This window comes from Megalops cyprinoides, chromosome 18, assembly GCF_013368585.1.
Source record: "Megalops cyprinoides isolate fMegCyp1 chromosome 18, fMegCyp1.pri, whole genome shotgun sequence".
Lineage (NCBI taxonomy): Eukaryota > Metazoa > Chordata > Actinopteri > Elopiformes > Megalopidae > Megalops > Megalops cyprinoides.
The window spans coordinates 10,692,781-10,720,147 of NC_050600.1; the positions used below are offsets into that span (position 1 = coordinate 10,692,781).

The following is a 27,367-nucleotide window of genomic DNA, read 5'->3' on the forward strand; positions in this document are numbered from 1 at the left end:
CACCAAGTAACCACCAGCTGCTGTTTAAGATATTGTTGTGGGAGGACAGTATTTACTGCTCTGTCCTATTCATTGCTCTGTATGAAAGCTGTAGGAAATGTTTAATAATGTACTTTAATGTTATTTCGTATTTTCATATTGTTGCGATCACATGTCTTTGTTTTGCATAAAATATATATAGTTATGGCTAGTAGATGTTTAGTAGATCTGCAAGGATACAACAGCAGTTCCCCCTTTATAAATTTGAACCTGAAACCTTGTTACTACAAGGCTAGTTTGCTAGACATTTCTAGCCATTGTCATCCACTCTACCATAACTACAGTTCTTCATCCCCAGAATGGGTGGAACTGTCATGTGCTACCAATGATGAACTGATTTGAACCGATCAAGCCTTTTGATTGGTTCATACAAGTGAGTGTTTGACAGCACATGGTTCTGACCACATTATAACTTTAATAGAAATAAATGTTAATTATTTTTTACCATTTACAAATAATACAAATTTTAATTAGCATCAAACAAGAACTACCAAAATATTTTTATTTAAGATTTTGGTTAGTATAATAGTATCAGGGGTTTCATGTACTTTATAGCGGAAATGATTTTATTTTGAATTCACTGTGCGATAGATGCTCCTGGTCACAGCAACCCATTGTGTTGTTTCACAGAGTCAGCTCAGAGATCTGAGGAGAGTCGCTGAGGAGCTTCAGACCAAACTGGAGACCCACAGGAAGAGGAAGCTGGAAGCAGAGAGCAGGATGGGATTGCTGAAGTCAGCAGGCGATGGTGAGCCCTTTTTCCCCTTCAGTTGACTCCTCTGCGGTGAGGAAAGCATTTAGAGCCCAAGTCCATCAGCCACTGCAAAGCAGGCGGACAGCGCGGAAGATGGCCCTGTGACAGATACTATTGCTGGCATCACAATGTAATGCCATGATGGTAACACGTGAGAGGGCATGGGTGAGTCTTGGAGGACGTTCTGTGCAAATCGTGTGAATCCTTTAATCCGTGTCTTCATATCAGAGAAAGTGCCCTTCATGTTTAATAATTCTTTTTTAAATGTCAGTGCATCATTCTAAAGATCTTCAGAAGAAGCACAAAATGACCTGTGGTCAGTAACATTTGAAATAACAAAGGAATCATGTATCTGATTTTGGGCTTAATTGCATAAATCATGAAGACAGTTTGTCACTAAACCCAGCTGGAGAAAAACACTGCCTGACACTTGCTCCTTTTGTACAGTGTTTTCCTCGGTAATCTGGTGTATCATTCTAAGGGGTGATGAAAAGCAGGTTTGAAACATTGCAATCCTTTGCTGTATATAAAAAGCAGCCCCGTGCCTTAGACTCCATTGCAGTGGATGTGATGGATTTAAAGAGTCTTGTCCGCCGCAGTCTGTGTCTTGTAGAGGAATGGTAGGAATGGAGGCATACCTGGCCTTGAGGAAGGTCTTGTGTAAAGCGGGGTGCACACACTCTGATTGATGCCTACACTCTGGCGCTCCAGCCAACACCGAAAATCCATTTTCATGCTGTGGATAATAGCACTAAAAAATGCGGCCCATTTCATTTCCATAATTAATTTCGGTGAAACCGCCTCAAAGCGGAGAGGGGAAGTATACGTGAGAAACCCTAAAATTTAGGTGTCATTAGGCAAATGCTCCGCTCGGTAAATTCGCCACTCAGTCTCAATTAACAAATAATCGGATAGCCTTCCCGAGTAGAACCCTCAATTTGTTGAACTGTTAAAATAACATTGCACACCATGAAACAAGTTAACAAGTGCCCTTCTCATCACCTTAATGCACATAGATTGATTTGCTGTCCACACCGAAGTTGCCCTCTGGAAAACTTTTGATTATAAAAGGTCACTTGACTTTCTCCCCGCCGCAGAGCGGCCATTCATCATTATTCCCTGTGCGAGATGACCTTTCCTAGGCTCTTTTAATGACATATTAACGACATGTGAGTAGGAGGATTGGACCTTCTCCAGGGCGAAAGCGTTTCCATTAAACACATCTTTAGGGCATATTACATACATTGATTTTCATTTGAGTATTGGAAATTGTCACCGAGATAAGACACTAGGTGTTTCGCTATATCCACAATTCATACAGTGATTTGATCTATAATGAGAATTGTTGTATATAGGTTTGATGTTATTTATGGATGGTTATCTTGATTAGCTCCATAGAAATCAAAGCACAGTTAATTGCCATTTTGCCGAGTGAGCGGAGACACAGTAAACCAGTGCAAACGCATTACATTGTGAATTGATTAGTACAAGGCTCAAATCATATAAGTCTTATTAATCTGCAAACTGAATAAATCACAGCTATTTTATGTATTCTGCATGTGGCTTTATTGCCATTGTTTAGTGTTTAAAGTTGATAAGGGACTGTATGCATTTTAATTTGATTTTCATAATTGAAATGCACTCAACGAATGTCTTGGGGATATACAGTAAATTTTCTTTCCATTACTTTTACCTTGATTGAATATCAGATGTGATCAAGCTAATGCTTTCCCCGGCTCCATTTACTTCGCCTCCTTTCTTTCTCTGCGGGCATGCATTTGTCTAATGCAGTACGACCCACACTTTTTTTGGACAACTTATCCTTTCTGTTTTTCCTGCCTCAACAATTCCAGAGTGGATATGCGCTTGAGCATGACGATCATCTCAAACAGGCCATGTGCATGTTTGAGTAGTGTGGAGAAGGAGGCACCTCCCTTGCATGAAGCCGGACATGCAACTAGGCATCTCCGTGCATCTGGTCTTCCGTGCGCCTAGGGCGTCTAGGGCAAAGCTGCATTGTTAGCGTCACGGCAGTAGCTGTAGGCTGTGCACGGACAACGAGTCCCCACACCCGCTCGTGAAGGACAGAGCTCCGCTCGCGTCGATCCACACAGGTGTTAACTCCCACGCTGGGCTCAAGTCTGTGGGTCTTCCGGTCATCTTGGCACCGCTGATTCCCCACAAATTAACACCGGTTCAGAAACGAGAGCGGTGGGACAGTGAAAGGCAGGCATTCCAGAGGACAGAAGAGGGATCAATTTGATCAACCTGAAATGTCAGCAGGAACAGAGGCATCAGCACACTTCCAGGCATCATCTTGAGAATGTACCATGACAACCATCTGGTTTTATATTAGTCATTATTGAACTGACAGCAGTGAATGCCAAGACCTGCTGAAGTAGACATTAAAAAAAGGAAAAAAAAACAACCTACAGGGAATATGTGAGCTTTAAAACATGCTGTGATGAAACAGAATGGAGTCCTTTCTCATTATTGCAGTAGTTGATCAAGTCAGTCCCTTGAGTTGTCTGTGCTGTTACTGAAGATTTTAAAATGGCTGTTCTCTCCAAGGAAGTTAAATGACAACACCAAATCAGAAAAATATTCCTCCAGGTGCTGGTAATAAAAAGAGAACAGTTACTGAACACTGAGAGGGTAATGTACATATTGACTCTCATAGCTGAAGCGATTGCTATGTTTCCATTCAAATGTAATTTGTAGCTTCTGGTTCAACATTAGAAGCAAAACACATGGCACTCTGAATGGTGGAAATGAGCTAGAGTTGATTTGAAGGTCCTACAGTCATTTTGTAATGTATCTATTTCATACAGCTCATATAATCATACATAACAGAGTCAAGTCAACATTTTTTCATGTGTTTATGGGTGAAGGAAATTGAATTTCCTAAAATATTATAATGAACATTTCTGATAATAAGACATGTGTTGTGATGAAGGTAAGCTGAAGAAAACAGTAGGGATGATGTCCATATGTGGCAAATCAAGTTTAAATGTCATATTCAGTAGGCTAAATATTGGTGGGACTGCGATACATAAGTTCATAAATAGTAAGCTGGAATTCAACCTTGCGGTAAATGAGCCCTGAAATTTAAGTATTAGACATTAACCCTGATGTTTGTGTCAAGTTACTCTGTATCATGATTAACTCTCATGCATACCACCGTGAGTACATTTGTTATGAATTCATTGCGGAAGCACTGCTGTTTAAAGTGAATGCCAACTGGTTTATAAATGTAATGCTCTCATAAATGTGTACAATTCTTTCTGGTTTTCAAATGCCAACTAGTTAGGTATCCATAACAAGGAATTTGACATGTATTAAATGCTTGAAGCTTAACTGCCTAGCTGTATGTGAAATACTAATACTATCCAGCAAAGCAGTAAAATCCTTAGTTACAGCTATACTTAAGCTTTAGTACTTAATTAACTGTCTTCAACTAGATAATCTTTGTGGGTACATTGAGAACTATTCAGTCCCATGTAATCTGCTGTTTTAGGGTACAGTTGCTATAACTCTACCTGCTAGTTGTTATTTTTTATGAGCTGTATGTACATGCTAAAATACATTTAACAACTTCAAGCAATCAAACCAAATATGATTTGTACAATATGAGTATGAGGAAATCTTTGTTGTCATATCATCTCTTCTCAAGGTATGATTGATGAAATGAGAATTTATGATTTGTTTGTCCAACAAAATTTTTTGGCCTTCTCTGGGACCTGGTAGAGCAGACCTAATAAATATAATACTGTGCAAATGTGTCTGGTAACCTGATGGATGATCCTAAGGCACGCAAGGACTATGAAGGTTAATATAAGATACTTTTCAGCTGTATAATTCATCAGCTCTAACAGATTATTGTCATTGGTGAAGCTCTATCTTCTCCTCTGCTGGATTGTTAGAAGTTAGATATAGGCAATATTATGCAGTGTTTTGACAGACACATTAAGAAGCTGCCACATTTTTCTCCCTGAATTCATTAGCCTTCTGAGATGCTTTGTGAGACATATAAACAAAGAGAATTTCCAAGGCGAAGTGAAGATGCTCTTATTATTATAAAGTAGCATATAATTGTGTAATTGACGCAGGATTATGTGGTCTGTTTAGAGACCTTCTCTGTGCTTCTGTGCGGGGTCATGGCGAGGATTTTCCACAGTAATGATGTTTTGTCTGATGTTCTAATTCACATGCTAACCATTTTCCTACCTTTACCCATGCACATATTGCCTCATCTCCTCCTTTCAATGACCCATGTATCGAAATGGGTTTTCATGCCGTGGTTTGTCTTACGACTCATGTACGTTGCTTGGGTTCAAACAGAGTTCAGAGGGTTCCTCAAGTTCAGTGTTGGAATAATTGAGTAGCTGCCCTGATTTTAGCACAGATACAGCACCCATTAGTGCAAGAAAGCAGTTTAATCCCATTTTGTACTGTATTTTTTTAAATGTCATGTTTTTTCCTTGTTTTTCCTTTTTTATGGAAATAAGAATTAAACATTTAAATGTATAGAATTTATCTGAGAGAAAAAATGCCACTAATGCATACAGAGATATTGAAATAATTGAAGAAGAAAATGAAGATGATGAAAAGCTGATCAATATACTTAACAAAAATGATCCTTTGTGTTTAAAATAGCTCTACAGCCTATTTATTGAGGGTGCTGGTAGCATAAGGCCCAAATGGCAGCTAAATTTTCTAGAAGCCCAACAGCGGCTAATTTGGGAAAAAAAAAATATTGTGTCATTGAACTGTAGTATATTGCAATTTGAGGCAAAATCCCAGTTATTTGAAAGGGATTGATAGAACATTGTATCACCTTGGAGATAATGTCAGAATAGCCCACTAAAAAGATTTCAGATGGGAACAGGACCAAAATATATTGAACTGGTTAGCAAGGTCATGGTGTAACACAGTGTTACTGTTCAATTTACAGTTTATTTTGTCCTCTGTGTTTCAGAACAGGGTTTCCTTCATGTTACTCCCTTGTTAGTACATGTGGAGGAGGAATGAAAACAATGCATTTCATTTTACATCAGCAAGACTCTCTCTCCCTGAGATACTGCTCCCTCTGAGAAACATATATATATATATATATATATATATATATATATATATATATATATATATATATGTATATATATATATATATATATGTATATATATATATGTGTGTGTGTGTGTGTGTGTGTGTGTGTGTATGTGTACAGTTTACTGAGCTTGATTTGATGTTGGAGACTGATACAAGAGGCTGATAGGAGCCCAGGGATGGGGAAACGTTGTGTACAAAATCACATGGCTTCTTTGACCTTTGATATGTCTTTAATTGCATTTGTGCCATGACTGTGCTGCATAGAGACAGTTCCATGGTGAAAGCAAGGCGGGAACAGGTTGTTTCCTAACGGTAGGCACATTGCTGAGCATGACTGTAATTCAGAGTGCCATATGAACTGCATCCAAATGTTGAGTGTGGTCTTCATTACAGTATAATGATATTTGTATCTGTGAGTTGGCAGAGCGTTTGCATATCAAGGCAGCGGGGAAGATGAGACACAAGAGGCCTATATGCTATTCTACAAAGGCAGCGGTTAGCTCATCTGTTTTCGTCATGAATAGAATGGGACAACTATTTAGTGGCCCAGTTATAAAATTGCAAGTTGGGTAGAATCATACCCTCTTGAGGTTTTGGTCTCAGAAGGGAAGACCTCATATAGCTTTGGGATGGTTTGTTTCAGATGAATCCGGCAATTACACTGTCCAATTTGCAGAAGAAAGACTTGGGAATAAAAGCCAGGATAGGTTGCAAAAGATGAGATAATTTGCAGAGTAAACTTATTTTTATTGAATCAATATAGCCTGCAAGCAATGGCCTAAGTAGGGACTGATGTTTAAATTCATCATCTATGTGTGTAGTGTGGGGACAAAATTAAACTTGGAAAGATAATTATGTGTATTTGTTATGCAAACAGTAATATAAGGCAGAGTGCTTACACAATTTTAAGATACTGTATGTACTGGGAAGTTATGAGTGGTTGTGTTTATTGGATAGTGTTCATTATTATGTAAATTAACTTTACAGCCATTTTCACAGTTTTCTGTGGACTATAAATAGCAGTAGGGAAAGACTTAACAGCCAGAGAAGTGAAGAAACAAGTCAGCAAATATTGTTACTCTTATCTTCATCAAAATATGCTCCTCAGCCGCTGGAAACAATAAGGGAAGCTAGCTGGGCTCCATGACACTTGCTAACAATTTAGTAGAATTTAGGTAGCAGAGCACTTTGCTAGCACACACTGATGTGTGGTGTGACAGGTAACCATGGCTGAAGAAACCTCACCCTATCCGAGCTGAACAAAGCCCGTGAAATCCTGTTTCCGCGACCTCCTGGTCATAGTTTAGTAACGACAGCCCAGCCTCAATGGAGATGGCTTTGACTGTAGATTTCATCCTGCTGTCAGAGCGATTGTCTTTACCAGCTGAGCCACTCGGGAGCCCCTGGCCGATTGAGAATGAGTCAGATGCCATCTGCAAAACAAGTCATTTTTTTTTTAAAACAATGCAGATTGGCTGAACGTTTAGTCAGGTTGCAAAATACGCATCATTAATACAAACACGCGTTTGTTACGATTCTTTCCTTCGTAAGCACAATGGGATAATCCGTCCTCTGAGTAAGCCTTTAAGTTCTCCCAAAGGAAAGAGGCAGGGGCATCGGGGTGAGCATTAGTATTTTTAAAGCAAGGAAGTGCACTGAAGTGCTGTCTGAGAGCATGAGAGCAGGAAATTTTTAGGTGAGTGGGATTTAGATTCACAGTAGAATGATAATTCCTCGAGGAGGTGGTATAATTATGTTAGAGCAGTAAGAGGTATATGTATAAGAGTGGATACGTTGGAAGGAGCCTATTGTCAACTAAGCAGTAATCAGTCTGAGAACAAAAGTGATGAATAAGGGATAAAAAGGAACAACATTTGTCTCTATTAATACAGAAATGCCAGGATCAGAGTCTGTCTGTTTATTGAGGGAAGTCTGAATAATTTAGGCAGATTCTGATGCCATTGGAAATAAAGAAGAGGAATCTGCCAGGGTCAGTTTCAGATTCAGGGAATCAAATCTCCTATGGAACTGAGTATAATAGAGATGACAAAAATGTGTAGCATGATCTTTCTGTCATCCCATTTGAAAATATATACATTTGAAAATTGTACAACCCACTAAGAATAATGTGGAATCATGTAGTAGGTTAGAAACAATGACACATTAAAGGTATTAAATTAAAGATTAAAGGTAAATCATGTAAGTATTGCTGCAATTTCAGTTACTTTGATATAAACCCAAAAGTGGTAGAACTGGCACAACCAGGCTTTGTGTATTCTGAAGTGATCTGATACTCTAAAATGAGCCTCGGTGAAAAAAGTGTTGCAGATGAGAGAGGACTCTGCTACGCGTGATGAGGTGGCGAAATCCCCTCACATTACAACTAGGAAGTATTACAGGGCACCTGCTTGTGTAAGCTGGGTCATACGTAATTATAATAATAGATTATAATACAGAAGATACTGAAAATACAGTTGTATCTTGTCATTTAGCCTATTACAGTAAATTTCAGTTGCAGGTAGTTTACAAGTTATGAAAAGAAAAGGTTAACCCACCACCCCCACCTCCAATAAAAATAAATACTGTAAATAGAAATAAAAGATAGATAATAGAAGGAAACCCATACCACTTTCAAAGTGTAAATCCTCAGTGGGATCACACAGTGAAGGCTGACCTCCGTTAAGTAGCATTACTCTGAATTGCAGAGGGTCCCTGGCTGATACTTTTTATGTTTAAGTAGCTGGCTTTTGACATTTCCAAATGTTACGGGTTGGTTGGTGAGCGAAGCAGGGAAGTCAGTCACTTTTTTTCCTTTAGGACAAAGGGTGTCTCATCCCAGCCTGACAGAGAGTGAAGATGGTGAACTTTGATTTGAATGTGGACGTTTGCTTCGTCTGGCCTGATTGACTGTGCTCTGTGCTCTCTGTTAATCTGGAGGTGATGCTGCAGTAATTATGCAATGCAATCAGTGGGATGAGGGCCCTCAATCTCCCCTTCCAAACCTTGCAGATGAATGCTTGTCCTCTCTGTCCCTCCAAATCATCGTATTTAGATTGCAATGACACAGTGTCCTCTGAGATGGCTAACCATAGTTTCCAGCTCCAGTCCAGCTCCAGAGAAATTCAGAATGCACAATATAAGTTTTGCGTCAGTGATTGCAAAAGTTCTTACTTTCGCGTGCCCTTTTGTGCTTGTTCGTGAGCGTGTGCGTGTGCGCGTGTGTGCATGTGTGCATGTTTGCGTGTGCGTGTGCGTGTGCGTGTGCGTGTGCGCGTGTGTGTGTGCGTGTGCATGTGTGCATGTGTGCGTGCGTGCATGTGTGCGTGTGTGTGTGCCAGCAGTATGTTACCTTAAACTACTAACAACTAATAAAAGTAATGTAATTGGTCTTTGCTTTGTTATTACAGATTATATTAGACCTCCAACGTTTGTTGTAAAGAAAGTTTTTATCCCTTTGATTTGTGATTGAAGAGACCCACTTCACCTTTCATTGTCCCTGCTTGTTGCAGAAGGCAGCCATTTGGCCTGTCTTTTTCCCACAAAGCAGCAGCTCCTGGATGCGCTTGGCGCTGGTAGCGCCTCATCCTTCCTCCTCTTTGTGCTCCATCTTGACGGGCGCCTGGTGAAAGCCTTCCAGCGGCACTAATTTCAGTGTGTAGATGAGAGATGGAGTCTCAGGGGGGAGCGTAGCGGGCTTTGTGTCCGCTCTCTGCGTGGCCGGCGGATACGCCCTCTTCTCGCTCTGTGTGATGGCAGTGCAGATACTCAGGCTGAAACGTGGCAAATTGTATCACCCAGCAGCTCACGCCGCAGAGAGCCTTCTGCTTAAAGACATGCAGAAGGGAGAGCTTTCACATTATGACCATCGATAGGGAAGGGAGAGTACTGCAAAATGTCACAACAGGAGGCAAAAGCGAAAGCACTTTTCTGTTAGATATGACAGGGGTGTGCGCCTTGGTTAAATGTGCAGTCAGCTTTTGGAACGAGGGGCGAATCTCAAGATAAGCCATCCCAGAAATTGCCATAATTAGCTAACTCGTGTACAGAAAGGTAATTAGTGCAGATGTGTGATTAGCATCATGTAAAATGCATTTTTTTTCTTTTTCAAGGCAATCATTTTGTCCTCCAGAATCCTAGGGTGCTCGCTGATAAAAGGTGTTAAATGATCTGCGCATTAACTACGTAAATGCGGTGCCTTTCATTTTCTTTCAAAAAGATATCATGAAGGTAAAAATGTATGGCAAAATGCGAGGAGAAAATTAATTTGTGAATGTTCTGAAGGTAGCGTGTCTTTTTGGAGCTAAGAACACGGCATTTTCATGATCTTTGAATGCAGTACTGCATGATGAATACTAAAAGTAGCAGCTTCTATCATTTGCATAAAGTGCTCTGGTTATATTTTGGATTTTGCTATGTTTAACATTGAACAAAATGTTCTGTCTTAATCTGTGCTATCCCATCAGTCTGTGAACCTTATCTTTTTAGCCCCAAAACCAGGCATTTGTTTTCATGGCCGATACTGTTGTTTTTCACATCATTATAAGCAATAATTGTGTTGCTGAATCAGATGCTGTTGTGATAGATCAACATGTTTCTTCCAGCAACTCTCATTTGTATGCGATATATTGAAGTTCAATAGGTAAGCACCCTTTTTCCTGAAAACTAATCTGCATAGTCTGCTTTTTTGGCAAGGGCTTAAAAGGTTTTCCAAGAATGGTTTGATAATGGCTTTACATTTCTAAAACTCAGGGTGGTCGATTGAGCATGGCATATCAGAGTACGGTCCGTAAAGCAGATTTTTGATCTAATGTATGCCATTTTAAAAGCAGAAGTTGTGTCAGTTTGTGAAATTCTCCCATTTACTTTCTCTTCACAGTCCCCAGACACCCGAAAGAGTCTCCAGCTGACATTTTCCGGGAGCTGGACTGCAATAAGGATGACAGGTAAATGGAGCCACGCATTCAGCTTCAATTCAGAGGCAACTCTTACCATTTCTGTTTATGCTTTTTAAAACTCTGAGCAAACTGAACGGCTAGATGTGAATTTGATAATGATAACAAAATGCTCCTTGTGAGAAGGCAGCCTGTGCAGCTCCTTATGTGGCATCTTTTGTAACTGTTCATTTGATGAGCGTTTGAGAGTTCAGGAGCAAAAAATAATGATGTGATACTGTTGTTGATAGAATGCCTTATGAAGATTACTGGTTGCAATTGAGGAACCATCTTCGCCATGAAGTTCTGATTGGTTGGAGAATTGGATTTTAAGTGCATAGTAAAGCCAAACAGTTTTAATTCTGATATCATAGTGTTGTTGATATTTTTGAGGAATTTTAATTCATTGTATCCCACATCATTTTGAGTATTACGAAAAGCAGTGGGAGGTGTCTGCACAAATCAAACTGCATGAAATCAAACCATAATGACCAGTCATACCCTTTCTGTTTTTTTTCCCCTCACATGGTTTTGCTTTCCTGGCAATGAGGAATTGCTTTCATGTGAACTATTACAGGAATCGATGTCAAGTTTTCATTCGCAATGTTGAGTTTACAAAAGTGTACCGAGAACATGCAACGCCTACAAACCAACTATTCTGCCTCTGAAGGCTGTTACCTCCATTTGTTGTCATATGCACTAATGGGTGTAATACAAGCTCGAGATAACTGTAAAGTCTCTGGAAAAACAATCATTACAAAACTAGTAATTAAATTAAGCTTAGCGAAAGATTGGGTGCATACGGCTAACTCCTACAAGACTGAACGGTAAATTCTTCGTCTGATCAAACACTATTTTTTACATCATTGGAGAACACCTTAAACCAGCTAAGACCTAAACCTTGGCTGAGCAGGATAATGGTTACTTTTGAACTATTAAAATTTTTATAATTGATATTTATATCAATCAATAAATAGCTGTGTTGGCATCATCTATTGACTGAAAAATCTTCTTGTGTTCTCATTAACCACCAGAAACATTACTTTTTTTAGCAGTCTTTAACCTCTGTGCAGTTTATTCGGAATAACACAATTCTGCTTCTAAATAGTTATTTAAATTTTCTGAATGCTTGCAAAATAGCCCCTGCATTGGATCACCAATGAGGCTTTTCCTCCTGAAAGAAATCAATAATCTTCAAGCTAACCTGGCACATTCCGGGAGTGGACTGTAAAGCTAATGTGCTATAAAACATATGGGCATATTGAGAGGAAGTGCTTGTGCAGCATTTATTGCGGTGCAGCGTTAATGCATTTCAGAGCCTCAATCGACAGTATTATTCAGCCCGCACCAGCAGAGCTTGTCTCCCTTGTCTCCCAAGCTAAATAAATGTATTACTCAGATAAAATGTGTCTTTGCTAGAGCTGCTTATTTAGGTGCGTGTTTGTCTCAATCATCAGAACTCGGAAGTGTGTTGAAAAGTCTTTGTTTTACGTTTATTCGAATCAGTGTTATTCTGTGAATGAGAATATGCCCATTCTTTGCCCATTGCAAGGCATTAATGTTAATAGCATTGTAGCACAACAGAGGGTGGGGATGGTTGTGTTATGTGGAGTAGGGCAGCCAAAGAGAAGACCACTCAGTGTTAAAGCAAAAAAATCACATCATGGGTACAAAATAAGACAAAACACTCCAATAGTAAATAATTGTCTAACCGACTTTAAATGAAACTTCACCACTGCGGAAACTACTCACCCCAAATCCTACTCTTCAGCCTGGCTGCTCACCATCTTCTCAAGTTTTCTCTTGTTCACAACAAAACACCGCCCTCTGTTCTTCCCCCCTCTGAGTGCAGGCAGAGAGCTCCTTTTATACCTGGGCTGATTACACAGTTGGCTGTAGGTGGAAGCCATTTCCTTCACTCAGAGCAGGTAATTGACACAAGTGGCCAGTAGATGACAGCATTTCAGCCACACCCCACTAAGTCTGCCTGCCTGCCCACTACAGTATGTTTCATGGGAACATTTCACTGGTTGACTAAGGAAGTAAACGCTATTCTTCAGGTTTTTAGTTGTAACTGCTGCTAACACTCATTCTTCATTCCCCGTTAATGCAAATGTAGTGCTGCTGGAACATGTCATTGGTTTAAATGCGAGTGGGATATATATTAATATCTCAATATATCTAAATATGTTCGCTAATACTGACTTGAGACTCAACCAATGTACTGCTCTCCCATGAGGAAGTGTTATATTAGTATGCATTTTATTGTCCTTGGTGATAACCCAGGGAATGCAGGTTTTATGTAATTTCATTTGCTTAATGTAATTTGCTAATTACACACAACTTAGCATCATGTAATTCAGAAGTAATTGCGCTGCACATTTTATATGTATTTTATTTATGCTTTTTTTCAGATTTGCATCATTAGTGTCACAATCTGTTCACGTTTTCATTTGAATTTGTTAACTCAAATTTGTTTTTGAAGCAAAAGGAGCATAAATATTGTGTTGATTGCCATAGCAATTATGTTCATCTTGATAATGAGTGTTTTTTTTCCTCCCCCAATAAACACACTACATTATTATTTTTTTTTACAGCAAAGGAAAGTGAATGAGGGCCATTTTGTATTGTAGAGTGCCAAATATGTCAATGCTGCCAGGGCTAACAGAGGCACGTTCAAAGGCTGCTGAATGCTGCGATTAGTGACCGCAGAGGTCAGGAACATGTCCTGTGGCATTTGTGGTTTTATGGCTACAGCTGACTTTCAGAGAGCTAAAGGACCGCTTTCCTGTTCTGAATAGGCCGCCTGGCCTGCGTAGCTCCTCATTTGCACTCAATTTAAATGTTTATCCCATTCTAATGCTGTTCTTAGCAGATAAGACTGAATAAGAAGGAAGTTGATTTCCTCAAAGTTTACAGAAGTGCAAAAGGGTAATAGGATAACAAATATAAAGGCACACGCTTATAAGTTTAAATATTCATTTAAATGAGTTGGTTTTTCATAAAAATGTAGAATTGTTCTTCTGCTTAAAGATTTATGTTTGAATATTACATAATGCATTTATACTCAAATGTATTCTTAGGTCTTGCTCAGCATGTGTGCTGCTCATTGCCTTCTTATCGCTTGCATCTGCAATTTCAGTCTCATTGTGTGCAGCTGCCAGAATGGGGAAACATTGTGAATATAGTAACGTATGTGGTTTTATAGCCTGTACAGTATAGCTCATATTCCATTGTTGCCAGCGGGTGTTACGTTATCTTGCTTTGTCCCTCTATGCAATCAGACACCAGTTGGTTCTCCAGTACCAAGGCATTATGTAACACAGATTGACAGAAAGAGGAGGCACTTGTTAATACAAAATCACCACATGCTCTGTGAGAAGTGAACAGTGAATCAACGCGGGTTGCTAGCTGCACAGAGGGCCGTTAAATGATTAGCGGGTCTGTTCCTGGTGGACCAGGCTGAATTGTGCATCGTTCTGTTAAAGGTAATGACTGGTCTGGTCTTCCCTGTTTGTGACCTGCCCCGCTGTTCATCAGCAGATGACTGAGATCACTGTAGTGCGCACCCTTCTATCGCCAGCAGTGAGGAATGCCATGTTTCCCTCTGGCGGTCACATTCACATTGATCTTCTGTAGTGGAACGCCAGGCCTCCGTGCCCGGGTTGTTTACACTTTTTTCCTGTTCCGTTTTGAATTGCGGTCAGCATTGATCTGCCAGACCTGCAATTCCTTCATCCAGACTAACCACCTCGTCTGCTGACCTGACCGTGCGGAAACCTGAGCGGTAGCTTGAAGCATGACCCCGCTTTGGCTGCATCTTGCATGTTAGCGCACCTAAAAAAGGAAGTTCAGGCTGTAAAGTGGAGAGGAAGGCACTCTTTAAATCAAACCCTTATCCCTTACCCAACTCCATCCTCTCTTGCCACAAGTCTTGGCTCAGAAGGGTTGATCAAAGGTTCAGTTCTCAGAAGAGCAGAGTAATCAGGACCCCACTCCACTGTTATCAAAGAGTCTATTCAAGGCCTGAGATAGCCATGCTGTAGTGACACTGCACCTCCTTCTCCAAGCAGTGCAGTGTAGTGTAGTGGAGTGAGACTTGCTCAAACTGTCACATCTTTTCACTAATTCGTCTGTCCTATCTATCTGTTCTCTTGCCAGATCACAGAATAAGGAAGTGAGCTTCAATGGGAACCATCTTAGTTTTTACTGCAGTGGCCTAACTGGGGTCCCTTCACTACTGATTTCAGTGCATTTTACAGGCTTTAAAGTGTAGTCTTAGTCTGGTGTTATTTAATATATTTAATATTTTATTTATGGAAGAATGGAATGAAAGAATGGAAATCCTCACCCTCCTACTAATTTCAGACTACATTTAGAGTAATACAATTCCTGATTGTCAGATACATGCTCTTTGTCCCCCTGGCCTAAGAAAGTGCTATTCTTAAATGGGTTTTGGACAGTTCAGACAGTCGTACAACAGAAACAGAAACAGTCGTAAAAAAAATCAAGTTATTTGTCTCCAGATCATTTTCATTTGTTCGTGTCTGTTTTTTGCAGCATAACAGTGGATGAAGTCCAGGCCAAAATTGTACACCTACAGGGTGTCGAGCAAGGCTTAACTGAAGAGGAGGCTGTGGTGAGTACGTCTGTGTTCTTAAATAAGGCTGTGCGGCCTAAATCAAAGGATGCATTTTCAGGAGAAAATGCCCACAGATGGAAAGAAAGATCTCTTCACTAAACACTTGGAGATTGATTACTATGATGGTTCCTGTCCTAAGCTTGGGTGGTATCCCTTTACATTAATTAAGACAGATATGTTTTGCCATGTGCACTCTAGAACAGTGCTTTTCCCTCAAGTGGTGTAGGCTTTGAATGTTGATTTTGTTCTACTTTTAACTGTGACTTTAAACATTAGCTATATGTTGAACAGTTGTCAATGTATTTGTGCAAACAAAGTTACCTATTGTAGCTGAGTTATGTATTTTCTTTGAAACTATGAATACTCATAGATATGCTGGACAACTGTAAAGGTGAAGACAGAGAAGACTCATGATGCAATAATAGTTGTTATTTGGTTGCCAACAGTGTATGTTTTAGACATGGGAATATGAAGTGCCTTCACCATACAAATTGCATGTAAGGCAATTGTCTGCCACAAGAAACAGATGTGAATTATAAATGACTCAGAGTTCAAGAAAATAATACAAATACATGTCAAGTTTATACCCTTGCATTGTGATGCAATGTAGAGAAACCTGATTAAAATTCTTGTGAAGTATGTGCAAGGTTGGGAAGAATTTCTTCTTCACTGACAATATCTTTAATGTATAGCAGGCTAATGCCCTTGTGCACCCACTAAGTGTCCTTGTCCAGTCAGAGTTAACCTGCTAGCTCTCATTAGTGCTACCCTGTGCTGACTGTACACATATGCCTCATAAAAAATCTGGAATTCGCTACACAAATGGGGCCATTAATACATAAGAGCAATAACAATGCTGAAAACAATAAGCGCATCTCTGGGATTGTAATTATTAGCACATTTGTTGATGCGCTAATACATGTGTTTGATGTGTTCAACTCCGTGGACAGGGTGAAAGATGCTATTGTGAGAGCACCCAAAGTACATCCAGAAAGCTGAATTCCCATTGGCTATTAGTTGACCTTACATTTACAACTGTAATGTGGGGCTGGAAGACCTTTTTTACAGGAGATGTTTTGAGCACTGAAACAGATGAATTTGAAGAGATGCTGTTGAGTTATTCCTTGAAGATAACCCTTAATTGCAGTGTTCAAAGACTTTCATTATTTCTAGAAGGATGTTGGAAATTGAGGTTGTAGTGTTTGATTTCATATGCTTCCTGCTCTATGTCATTTTTGCACCTTTTTATTAGTTTTCCTTCACAAGAAGCTTTAGGCGCTACAGAGAATTTAGTTTCCACTTCAGCAGGCTGGATAATACAAGGACAGAGACTACCTCAATAAAGCAATTTGATGATCAAGGGAAACATTACTTTTTTTGCTAGCAAAGTCCAGCTGACGGCAAAAATATTTAGGGGATTCTTGCTTTTGCGACTCCTCCAAATCCTTTCTCCCCCCATTCTCTTGCAAATAATGGCAGATTATACGTCATTTACTGAGAGTGCATTAATGAGGTGTTTTTATCATAGTTCATAAAATCTGTCATGGATGAGTGTAAATGAATACATGTTTGTTTTGTTTAGGAAGCAATTAAAATAATGTACATCTGTTGTTTGATGTTATTACAGTTAAAAATGAATTAATTGTTAATATTAGAAAGAAAGCAGCACACTAAACTGAGAAGTATGTTCTGTCACCTTTTTCTTGTTTTGTTGCTACTTATTTGTGATGCAGTGTTGGACGCTAAGTGATCCTGAAAGTCTGAATATCTTTCCAGCCGGCCATTTGACAGAAGTTTTTTTTTTTTTTTTTTTTTTTTTCCCTTTCCCTTGAGACATGTTAAACTCTTGGTTCATTGTGAAAAATCAGAATGCATAATTTTACACTAAATTTTATTTTAATTTGCATACAGCACTGGTCCCAGCCGTACAGTAGGTGGACGGCCTGTCTAGGGCTTCTCAGTCTGCAGCGCGATGTGTGTTTGTATGCTGCCTACAACTCCTCAGTCAGAGATCAAACTTGTGTGCGGCAGATATGCTGAGTCCTGAATGCGGCTGATGTTGAAATCAGTCACACATGGCTGAGCTCATGTCAGATCGGTCTGAAGCAGAGATGAGCGCAACAATCAGGAGCGGCCCAGTGGGAAAGTCTGAGAGCGAAAGACAGTTTTACACCCCTCCCCCGTTCAGGGTACGGCTCTCCCAGGGGAAAAAATGTTCCCTAAAACCTCGCTCCGCTCTGCAAAGAGAAAAGCAAAACAGAAGAACAAAGAAACTGATGGCAACAGGCACCATGGAGGATTGGAGTGTGCAAAAGAGGAAAGAAAACAGCAGCCCCCCCCCCCCCCCCCCCCATACACCCACCCACCCAGCGCTCCTTCCTCCTGTCCCATAGCTGGGTGAAGTGTTGGAGCTGGGGACCCTGAAGCGGAGCTTTGTGATGGCCTGTTTCTCACCCAAGTGTGAAGAGCGCGATGCATGACAAACCCCGCTGTCTTGAAAGCGCAGGAGCACGGCCCCCCCCCCCCCCCCCCGCCTGTATCTCAGCCCAGACACCTCGACGCGTGGCCGCGGCCCCTCCGCCAACCAAGGCTCCGAGCCCCCGGTGTGCGGAACCGCCCCTCTCCGCATCTCCACGTCAGCCCATACTGAGCCGTTGCCTCCCATTTGGTATTCCTGACAACAGCAGGAAAAAAAAAAAACCTCTCCGCTGAGTTCTTCACACCATCTGTTTAATTCTAGTGACATTTATCGCAGTGTTATTCACTTCCACTGAGGAATATGTATATACAAATATCTTATTAGAAGAGTGTTTTTTTTTCCTCTCTTTTTTTTCCTTTTAGAGTTTGGACTGCTTTGTCTGACTGCTCAACTCTTCACATGCTGAATGGCATGTTTGGGATCTGGTTATCCTTGGCTTAAACCATGTATTCATGTTGTGCTCGTTAAGCACGTTTAAGTGACTGAGATCAGGGTTGTTGATCTGGCAGAAGTGCCAACAGCAGACTGCTCTTTTTAGAAGTTGGAAATGGACATGAAAAAGGCTGGACGCTACCATTCCATTATGCCAGATGACGCAGCCTTTCACAAGTAGCCAAATGAGTCCTCCTCTTTACTTCAATAACCACCAGTGGCTTGAACCCATTTCTGATGGCTGCACATTTTGCAGTATGGTTCATAGGATAGAATACCAATGTTTTTTTTTTTTCTCTTTGGTTCAGAGGCACTTCCGCTCTTAAACAGAGGGTGGCAGCAGGTACCTATCAGAAATATATTTATTTTTTTTAGACACACTCACAGCTCATTTGATCAGCATGTCATAATTGTGACCATGTTTACACTGAACTACTTCGGTGGACATACTGATCATTTAAAAACAAAAGGGTTTCACATTGTATTTATCACTAATGTGGATGTACCCACACATACACGCACGCACACACACACACACACGCACAGCAATTTTGTTTGGTTTGAGATGTTGTGCTGCAATGTTAGGAATGAGTATTGAGTGACTGGCTAGCTGAAAGCAGAGGCTGTCACACCCTCTCCTTTCATGACAAGCCCAGCGTTTTTCATGTCTGGGCAGAGCGCCTAAAAGGAAAAAAGTTATAAACTGTGAAATAAGTGGCTGTATAGACAGCATTGAAAATGTGGACCCTACATTGTGTGTCACAACCTGATTTTTTTTCCCCTCACTCAAAGCAGCATTTTAGGTAAATGGTCTGCAATTGAAAATGATCTGAACAGTGGTTGAAGAGGGTTATGCCCTACCAGAGCAAAAGAAAATGAAGGTTAGGGTAGATATGTCAGAAACCTGGAATTACTCCTTTTTCCTTTCTTCTTTTTCACCCCTCTTTCCTTCTGCCATCCCTGTTTCATAACAAGAAGGAGTAAAATCCTGTGAAGTTGCTGTGGTGTGGCGTAACAGGTCTGATGGTGGTCTGGGGGTCAGAGGTCAAAGGTAGATGAATGAGGTCAAAGGGCTGTCCTCTCATTTTCATCTTTGCCTCTAGCAGCTCCTTTAAGGATGCACTAGGGGTCCTGCCAGGTAATTGTACAGGGGAAAAAAATACTCCAAAGTTCCCACAATGCATCACATGCTTCAGCACTCTTAAAAATAAATAAATAAATAAATGCATAATCACTGAGATCCCAGAGCCCATCATCGGCAGGCTCCCTCCTCCTTCTGTTGCGTCCCAGCCATCATTTGGTGGTTATTTGTAAACAAGCGAGGCCTAATGTCTGCTCTTTATAATGTAAAGATGTAATCACTGTCAAAATGCCACAGCAATACCACACAGAGTGAGGACAGGCATCGACGGAGCCACTAATCAGAATTTAGAGTAGCGTCTGATTGAATATGCATGATGGCCCTGCTATCGCCTTCACCGCGGCATACAAAGGGATTCGTCTTAGCTCCCGTGTGTGTGTGCATGCGTGTGCCTGTGTGTGTGTGTTTCAGCGAAAACACTGCACGGAAAATGGCTGACTCTGGAGCGCTTTCTTAACCAGCGAGTTCAGTAATCCCTCGTATATCCCACTGTGCGGACCGAAGGACGGGCAGATAAGCAAAAACTCATAGGACTGAGTCACGCACTGCTTAGCAAAGGTGGTAGCGCTAGGAAATGCACAGGCGTGTATTTATTCATCATTTCGTATTCATTCTCTGCAATGCTTAATCCAACACTTAAATTCCTTCAAACAATCACACTCAGTACACTTTTACATTTTGGATTTAATCCTTGTTGAAAGCACTGTTTCTGTAAATCAGTATCATATATTGAGCTAGTAGCTGTATAGGCTAATAATTATACGACAAACATCGTAATAATTCAGGAGAAGGTGAATTCTGCAGTATACACTATACTGTATGAAATACTATTTCAACGGGCGCCACAACCAGAATCAGCCAATATAGAGCCTGTGCCGCTGTTATTATGAGGTTAGTAAAGTCGAATTAACCAAAACTGCGCCATACTCATTTTCATATTCAGAACCAGTTCCATACACTCCTCTGATCATTGAGTAGTGAGCTAGCTATACAGTTTTAAACTGCTCAAATGCTCTAATTATAATTGCTTAAAGACCAAAATATCTACCTAATAATCTTCTACCAATGTGTTGTCATTAACTGGCATTAGCCCCCATGTCAGGAAGTGAGAATTCACACCTTACTGCACACAAGTGATGTCACAATCCTTAAATATTACAGCAGTGCTATATAATGGTGCAGCTGCTCTCGGTCTTGCTACCCAGAGGTTTGATTCCTAGGTGGGGAACTGTATGCTTGAGCAGGGTGCTTACTGTACCCCAAAAATGATATAGTAAATGTCTACATGTATAAATAGATAGCATATAGGCAATGTACTTTCTTCTGTTTAAGACTCTCTGCAAAGCAACTAAATGTTAATGTTACATTTTAATATTCAGTTTACTCAAGAGAATGGGAAACTATTGCTATGTGTATTCTCAAACCATACTATACACTCAAGTAAGAAGTATATTTGTATTTTGAAAGTGGTCAGTTAAAATTCATTTGAAGTATTATGTTGATTCCAGTTGTTTTTCTGTGGTATCATACTGGGCAATCTTCCACATTTATTTCCATACTTTTTTATTTGTTGACTAGGTCATAAATTTCAGTGATTAACATCATATGCAAGTCATTAATATAATAACATTGCTAATTTAATTTTAATAACTGACAATTTTTTGAACCTTGAAAATCAATTATTTTAAATCTTAATAAATTAATGACTTGTAATTATGTATAAAAGCAGATTTTCCAGCAGCAACATTTTTGGACCAAGAAATATGTCTCTGATGCAAGTTAGATGTAATCGTATCTGCACCAGTGATGCCATACAATAAACAGGCAAGTATTTTTATCCCTGCTAGTAGGGTTGTCATTTGATCAGGCTTATAGAAGTGTGATGGATAAACCCTCACCTATTTCCCAAATAAACTATGCTGATGTGATAGCAGAAACATATTTTATGTGTGTGCTAATGTGTGTGGTGTATGTTTGGGCAGATGCCTTGAGGACGCTCTTTTTTTGTTTTATATTTTCAGTATTGACAATAAACCACTCTGATTTCACTGTGGATAAACCTCTGCATGTGGAAGAGTGTGTGCATGTGTGTGTGTGTGTGCGTGCGTGCGTGCGTGTGTGTGTGCGTGATGACAGGCCAGCCATTGGCTAAAGAGCTTTACCTGTTTAAGTATTTTGGATCAAAGCCAGGTGTTTGGTTGCTGAGAGCAGTTGTTGGCTTTCAGTTTCTTAAAGCTGTATCCTGCTTGGTTTGTGGTTTTTTTTTTTGTACAAATTTAACCTTCTGTTTTGTGTGGTACATCAGTAAGAGATGTAACTTAAGGAATGCAACAGTACTATGACCCCCCCCCCCCCCCCCCCCCAAACCTTTCTATTATGTAAGTGCTCTGTCTTTTGTCCTTACTCTGGACCCTATTTAGGCACAAAAGAGTCCAGGCAACAATCAATTGCCAATTGTTTTTGTCTGGTTTTGTCTGTAAGAGATCTGGCACATGAAGTGGTGAAGTCGGGGTATGTTTTGGAGCACATGTTCATTGGTACCAACAAGCGTGGCAGGGTTTGAATGGTGGTAAAAATCCTCTGGGTAAAAGGTCCTTTTCATGCAAACACAGAGTCTGGACATCTTCATGATGCAACATTTACGTGATAAAGACAGCACCTCACAGAGGAGAATGTGAGGGAGTGTAGCACCAGCAAGCAAACCAAAGCAACTATGCAGGGATTTGATTACTAAAGTTTATTCTAAGGGCTTGTGGGTTTTAAGCAGGTCTGTACCAAAATTATCTACAGGACTCCTGCCATAGTCTGTAAGTCTGTAACCTTGGAAGCAGATTGCTCCCACGTTATAGATATGTTGCATTGTGCTGTCAGGCTAGCAGCTTACAGGCAATGCTATGTGAAGCCAAATTCTGCTTTTTAAAGTGTGTTTTTATTGTGAGTCTTCATCTCTGCCAGGAGGCGGATTGGAGATTATGTCATTGTTTCTTTGTGTGTCTTTTTGTGATGAACAGGATAACTATAACTAAGAAAAAGTTAAACTCAAACTCGGATTAATATTGATTGAAATGATTGCCTAAGGGACAAGGAAGAAATGATTCGGTTTTAGGGTTGATGGGGCAGCTATTAAGGGTGGTGGAGGTATGCACTCCACTCTGGAGTGCCACTCAAGTTCAAAGCTGTTTTTGCTATGAAGGTAATTAAAATGTTCTTTGTAGATATCGCCGAAGTACTGCTAAGTGACTTCTTTCACCACACAATTGCTCTTTTCCAGCGTGCTGCGCTGCATTTACATTGTGAGCATTTTACATTTTCCAATCACTGTTTTCTGTTGATAATTTTAGACACAGTACCGGTGAGTCATTGGCAAAAGGAAAAGAAATGTGCATGAAAACCAATCTTCAGTTCAGTTGGAGTTTTTCCAAAACTATATGACAAATATAACAATGGATTTTTTTTTTTTTGGTGGTGTTGACTTATTTATTTCCCATTTTCTTTAGCATGTGACTGTACAGTTTTGAGTCTCTTGGGGGAGAACATGACATTAAACATTAATTTTCAGCTTTTGGACGGTAAATCTGTCTCATTTAATTAACACCAGGCATGTGAGAACAGCATCTCCCTCACTCACAGATGAGTCAAGAGAGCTTCATCTCCTGAATCACAGTGGGCTCCTAGAGGTCTGTAAGTGTCACATCTTTTAATTGTATCTTTTTTCAAACAATAATGTCGTTGTAGGCATTGTAATACAATATGCAAAGGTTTATGCATCCTTGAAAATGTAGTTGTCTTGTTTTATCAGTTAGGTAAAATGTTATCAGATCGTTCAGTTAAGATACACAACATTGTACGTAAGAATAGGTGCATATCTCACCTTAAATATTTGATCATTAGTTACTGTATTAACTGTTTGCTATAGCACTCAACATGATGATATTCTAAACAGACAACTATGTTTAATGAAGACTTGTTCTACTGACCTGCCAGGTGGTGAATGCATGCTGTTTGAAGTACAAAAGCAAATCAGTCAGTAGCAGTAAGGGTAGTCATAACATAGGTCAGTTAAGAGGGTATTACTTTTTCACACTAGCTGCAAAGTGTTTTTTATTTTCATTGTCTCTGTCTTAACTCATTTAATCTAGTATGGGGAGAGTGTGTAAAATGTGTTCACTTAAAACTAATTTTGATTAATCTTAGACATTAAAAGAGGCTTTGTACGTGTATACAGATGAATTAACTTAGAGGGAAATTTTACTTTCGCATTCAACAGATTTTAATGCTACATTTGCTCAAAATTCAAAATACATTCAGGATTTTTTCTACCAGAAAATGTGATTCATTATTTATGTCTCTGCACTATTGTTAAACCGATATTGGTTTTTCACAGGCATTGCAAACAGTGAAACATTAGTGGAGAATACTACAGATGCAACTTCCGGAATATCCTACGCCTATGCCACAGGCCAGAGCTGATGCATTTTCCTGTATGTGTTGCTGATAGCCACTGGAGCACTGGGTATGCAGATAGGGGAGAGAGAGAGATGAAAAAGAGTTGGAGCTATTCACAGTATCAGTAGCCTGACATACAGTACATGACTACCCTACCACTTCGTCCAATTGTGTATTTGAAACAAGCAGCTAGCAAGTGAACTGTCTGCAGAGTTATAGAATTACCACTGTGTTGGTGTTGTGAGTATTGGTTTATTTTGCCAGAGCAATAATATAAATTTTACAATGTTAAACAATAAAACATTTATATAAGGGGGCATTTATATAAGGGAAACATTTCATTCTTCATAGTATTTGAATGTCTTTTTTCTGTAAACCTGAAATTTTCATCAGATGTCTGGTTTCAGTTTCAGGTCCAAAGAGAAACTGTGAGTAGACTGTAATAATAATATTACCTGAGACGATGTGACTGAACATTTGAAAAATGTGAGCCTTCACTATACTGTATTCTTTGAGATATCACAGAAACATTTTACACGAAGACACAAAAAGCCAAAACATGTTAAGAAATAGGAAGTTGCATTATAACAAGATATCTTTTCTCACTAAAGTAATTCTACACGCTCAAAAAAACATTCGGATTTTTGTGTTAACGTCAGTGAAAAACACTCATGCTATTTCAAAATTATGATTAACTGCAACTATTTTTTTTTCCAACCTCTTTTTAAATCATAAGATTAATGGTGATCCAACTTTTGATACGGCGCAACTTTTCTATCCATCACTCTGACTTGCCTTTTATCCGTCTGACATTTACTGGATGAGGTGTGGCATGGTGAGGCATGAGGGAGTGAGGGAGAAAAGAAGGCCACAGATGGCGTGATCCCCAATTCAGCGCTCTCTCTTTGTCCCAGTGCACATCCAAACTGTGGAGTCATGGTGTGTGGCTATACACTCTTCCCATGCAGTAGCCTTCACAGGAGAGCTCGGTAAAGGGATGCATTCTGCTTGTCTGTATTCCGTAACAAAGCCTTTGCTTTCAAGACTTCAGCTGTGACCTTTACCTCACATTATTAGTCTTATATATCTTATAGCATTTCCATTTTTTCCATTAGCTTGTAAAGAATAGCATAGTGGTATTTCGATTGTGACCTTTCCATCGTGGTGTTTCTTAGTAAAGCAGAAAAAAACAACAACAAAGAATTCAGTGCGCAGCCTAAGATTGATTAATGACCATCCATGTGGACAGCATAGGTTGATTGGTGAGACTGGATCAGCTGTCATCAGACAGTTGTCTCTGAAACAGTGCAATTGTTTTAAAATGCAACAAAGTGTCCTATTTATAGCAACATCACCCTCTGAAGACTGAGCGAGAAACAATGTCCCCCTAAGTAGGTTGGAAAAAGGCCTTTCGTGAGTGTTTCTTAACAGTGATCCGAGATCTCATCTCTGTTATTTGTCATATCTGTTCAGGGCTACAGCACAAGCTCAGAGAGAAAGATCTGGAAATACAGATTCTGGAGGAGTGATATAAAGACTGAAACGGCACACCACACAACCTCCCATCCTACCAGCGCAGCCTAATGCACTGTTCGGAGTGGCAGGATGGGGAACAGTTCGCCCGTGGGGGTGGGGGGGGACTCCCTCCATGACAACCAGACTCCGTCAACTGCTGTTCGGGAGAGGGTGACGGAGATGAGTGACAGTATGGCAGCCTGGATGGAGATGTATGGTAGACGCTGGAGTGATCTCACCAAGGGGAAAGAGTGTCAGTTTACTGTGCCAACTGCTGTAGATCATTACGCAGGAAGTCCAAAGCCATAGATAATTTTTCTTAGGGATTGCATAAGCCTCTCTCTTTTCCTTAAGGACAACGAATGACATACAGTAAAGAGCATGAGTCTGATTTCAGAACCAGGACTATGCAGCGTGCTGTGGTAAGATTGATTAAAATTAAACCGTTGCTTGTCGCTATTTTAACATTTATGTGTGTATGTATTTTTTATTTTCTCCATGTTATTTTGGCTTTCATGATCAGAGTCATTTATAAAATAGTATATGTTTTACTCATGCATTTTCCCCCACCTTCTGCTTTTAAGGCCTTGCAATTTATCATTTCCTGGGCTTTGTGCAGTTTCACTCAGGGAACAGAATCAGCGGCACATTCGCACACAGTCTCCCTCGCAACCGGGTGACATTTATTAATTAAATATGGTATACTGCCTCAGGACGCCGTTTCCTTCCCACTGTCTCCAGACACTAATAATTACATTGGCATTTAGCTTGACGATAAACCATCCCTATGGCCTCAATAAAATATCTTCTGAGCTCTGAAACCGAGTAAATCCATACCAGTGCGCATTACATTGATCCTATGGAGTCGTCCCGCATTTATACATTAAGAAAGGTGATAGTTTATTCAATTTATTATGTTTGTGTCATTTTGTTTCTGTCGGGTTCGCTTTGGAAAAGAACATTCCGAAACCCTCCAGAAGAAAAAAAAAAAAAAACGATTCAACAAAACCAGTTATCACTCTCAGATGAAACAGTACAGTGCTTTTTGTTTAGATTTGTCTTTATGTCCTGTCCACCGGCTGTGGTGAAAAAACATGAAAACAACAGGGTCTGTGTGACACCCTCACCACGCTGTAATAAAGAGCCGCATCCCGTTCCACAGTAATAACCTGCTGATGAGCTTAGGTCTCCTTACAGTCTGGGGATGGGTGTTACTTTCGATAATATCATGGGATTCTCCCTCTCTCAGGCTTTGCTTTCCGCCTATGAAAATAAAAAAGATCGTTTCCCTGACCGCGTCCCGGTGGAGATCTCCTTTTTCTGTTTACCCTTGCAATGACACATGACAAAATGTTTACCAGAAGCAATCATTCTTTTTCGCTCCTTTAATGAGAATCATTCTGTACGTTGCTCTAATGTTACATGCAAAACGCATCCCCCTGTCCAGATGGTTATTAATCACACCATAAAACATACAAACATCCACCGAAAAGGCCTGTACTTCACCTTGCAACAGTTGTGTACGCAGCTGCTTGTGAGCACACCATCAACTGTGGCAGCACCCACACACTCATGTTTGCTTGGGTGACTACATGCTCTTTGCTACACTTGGAGCACGAGTTTGAATATTGAAATCTGTGTGCAATGTGGCAGTTGTTGGCAATCTGAATTGTGAGGTAAATGAAAAGGATCCTAAGGGCTTCAAACAGAGATCTAAAAACAGAGGAGGCATGTGATTCCTTCCGAATCAGGTGTAATCAGTCTTATAATGAGAGGTATTTAAGATTATGAGGCCTTTCACTGTGTGCTCCTAGTGGAAGTTTCTTAGAGGAAATGTGGATTTCTCATAATTATGTGGACTCTGCCTGTATGACATGA

The 27,367-nt window shown here is 40.1% G+C and overlaps 1 protein-coding gene across 2 annotated transcripts in view; it reads left to right on the top strand.

Annotated features, from left to right (window-relative positions):
• The window catches only part of LOC118793673 (glucosidase 2 subunit beta-like), a 111,490-nt gene that overhangs the window by 10,619 nt on the left and 73,504 nt on the right, over positions 1-27,367 (top strand). For both annotated transcript variants that reach the window (XM_036551903.1, XM_036551904.1), the window contains exons 6-8: positions 670-787; positions 10,780-10,846; positions 15,395-15,473. In XM_036551903.1, coding sequence (XP_036407796.1) covers positions 670-787; positions 10,780-10,846; positions 15,395-15,473 — 264 coding nt within the window. The remainder of the gene's footprint in view (positions 1-669; positions 788-10,779; positions 10,847-15,394; positions 15,474-27,367) is intronic.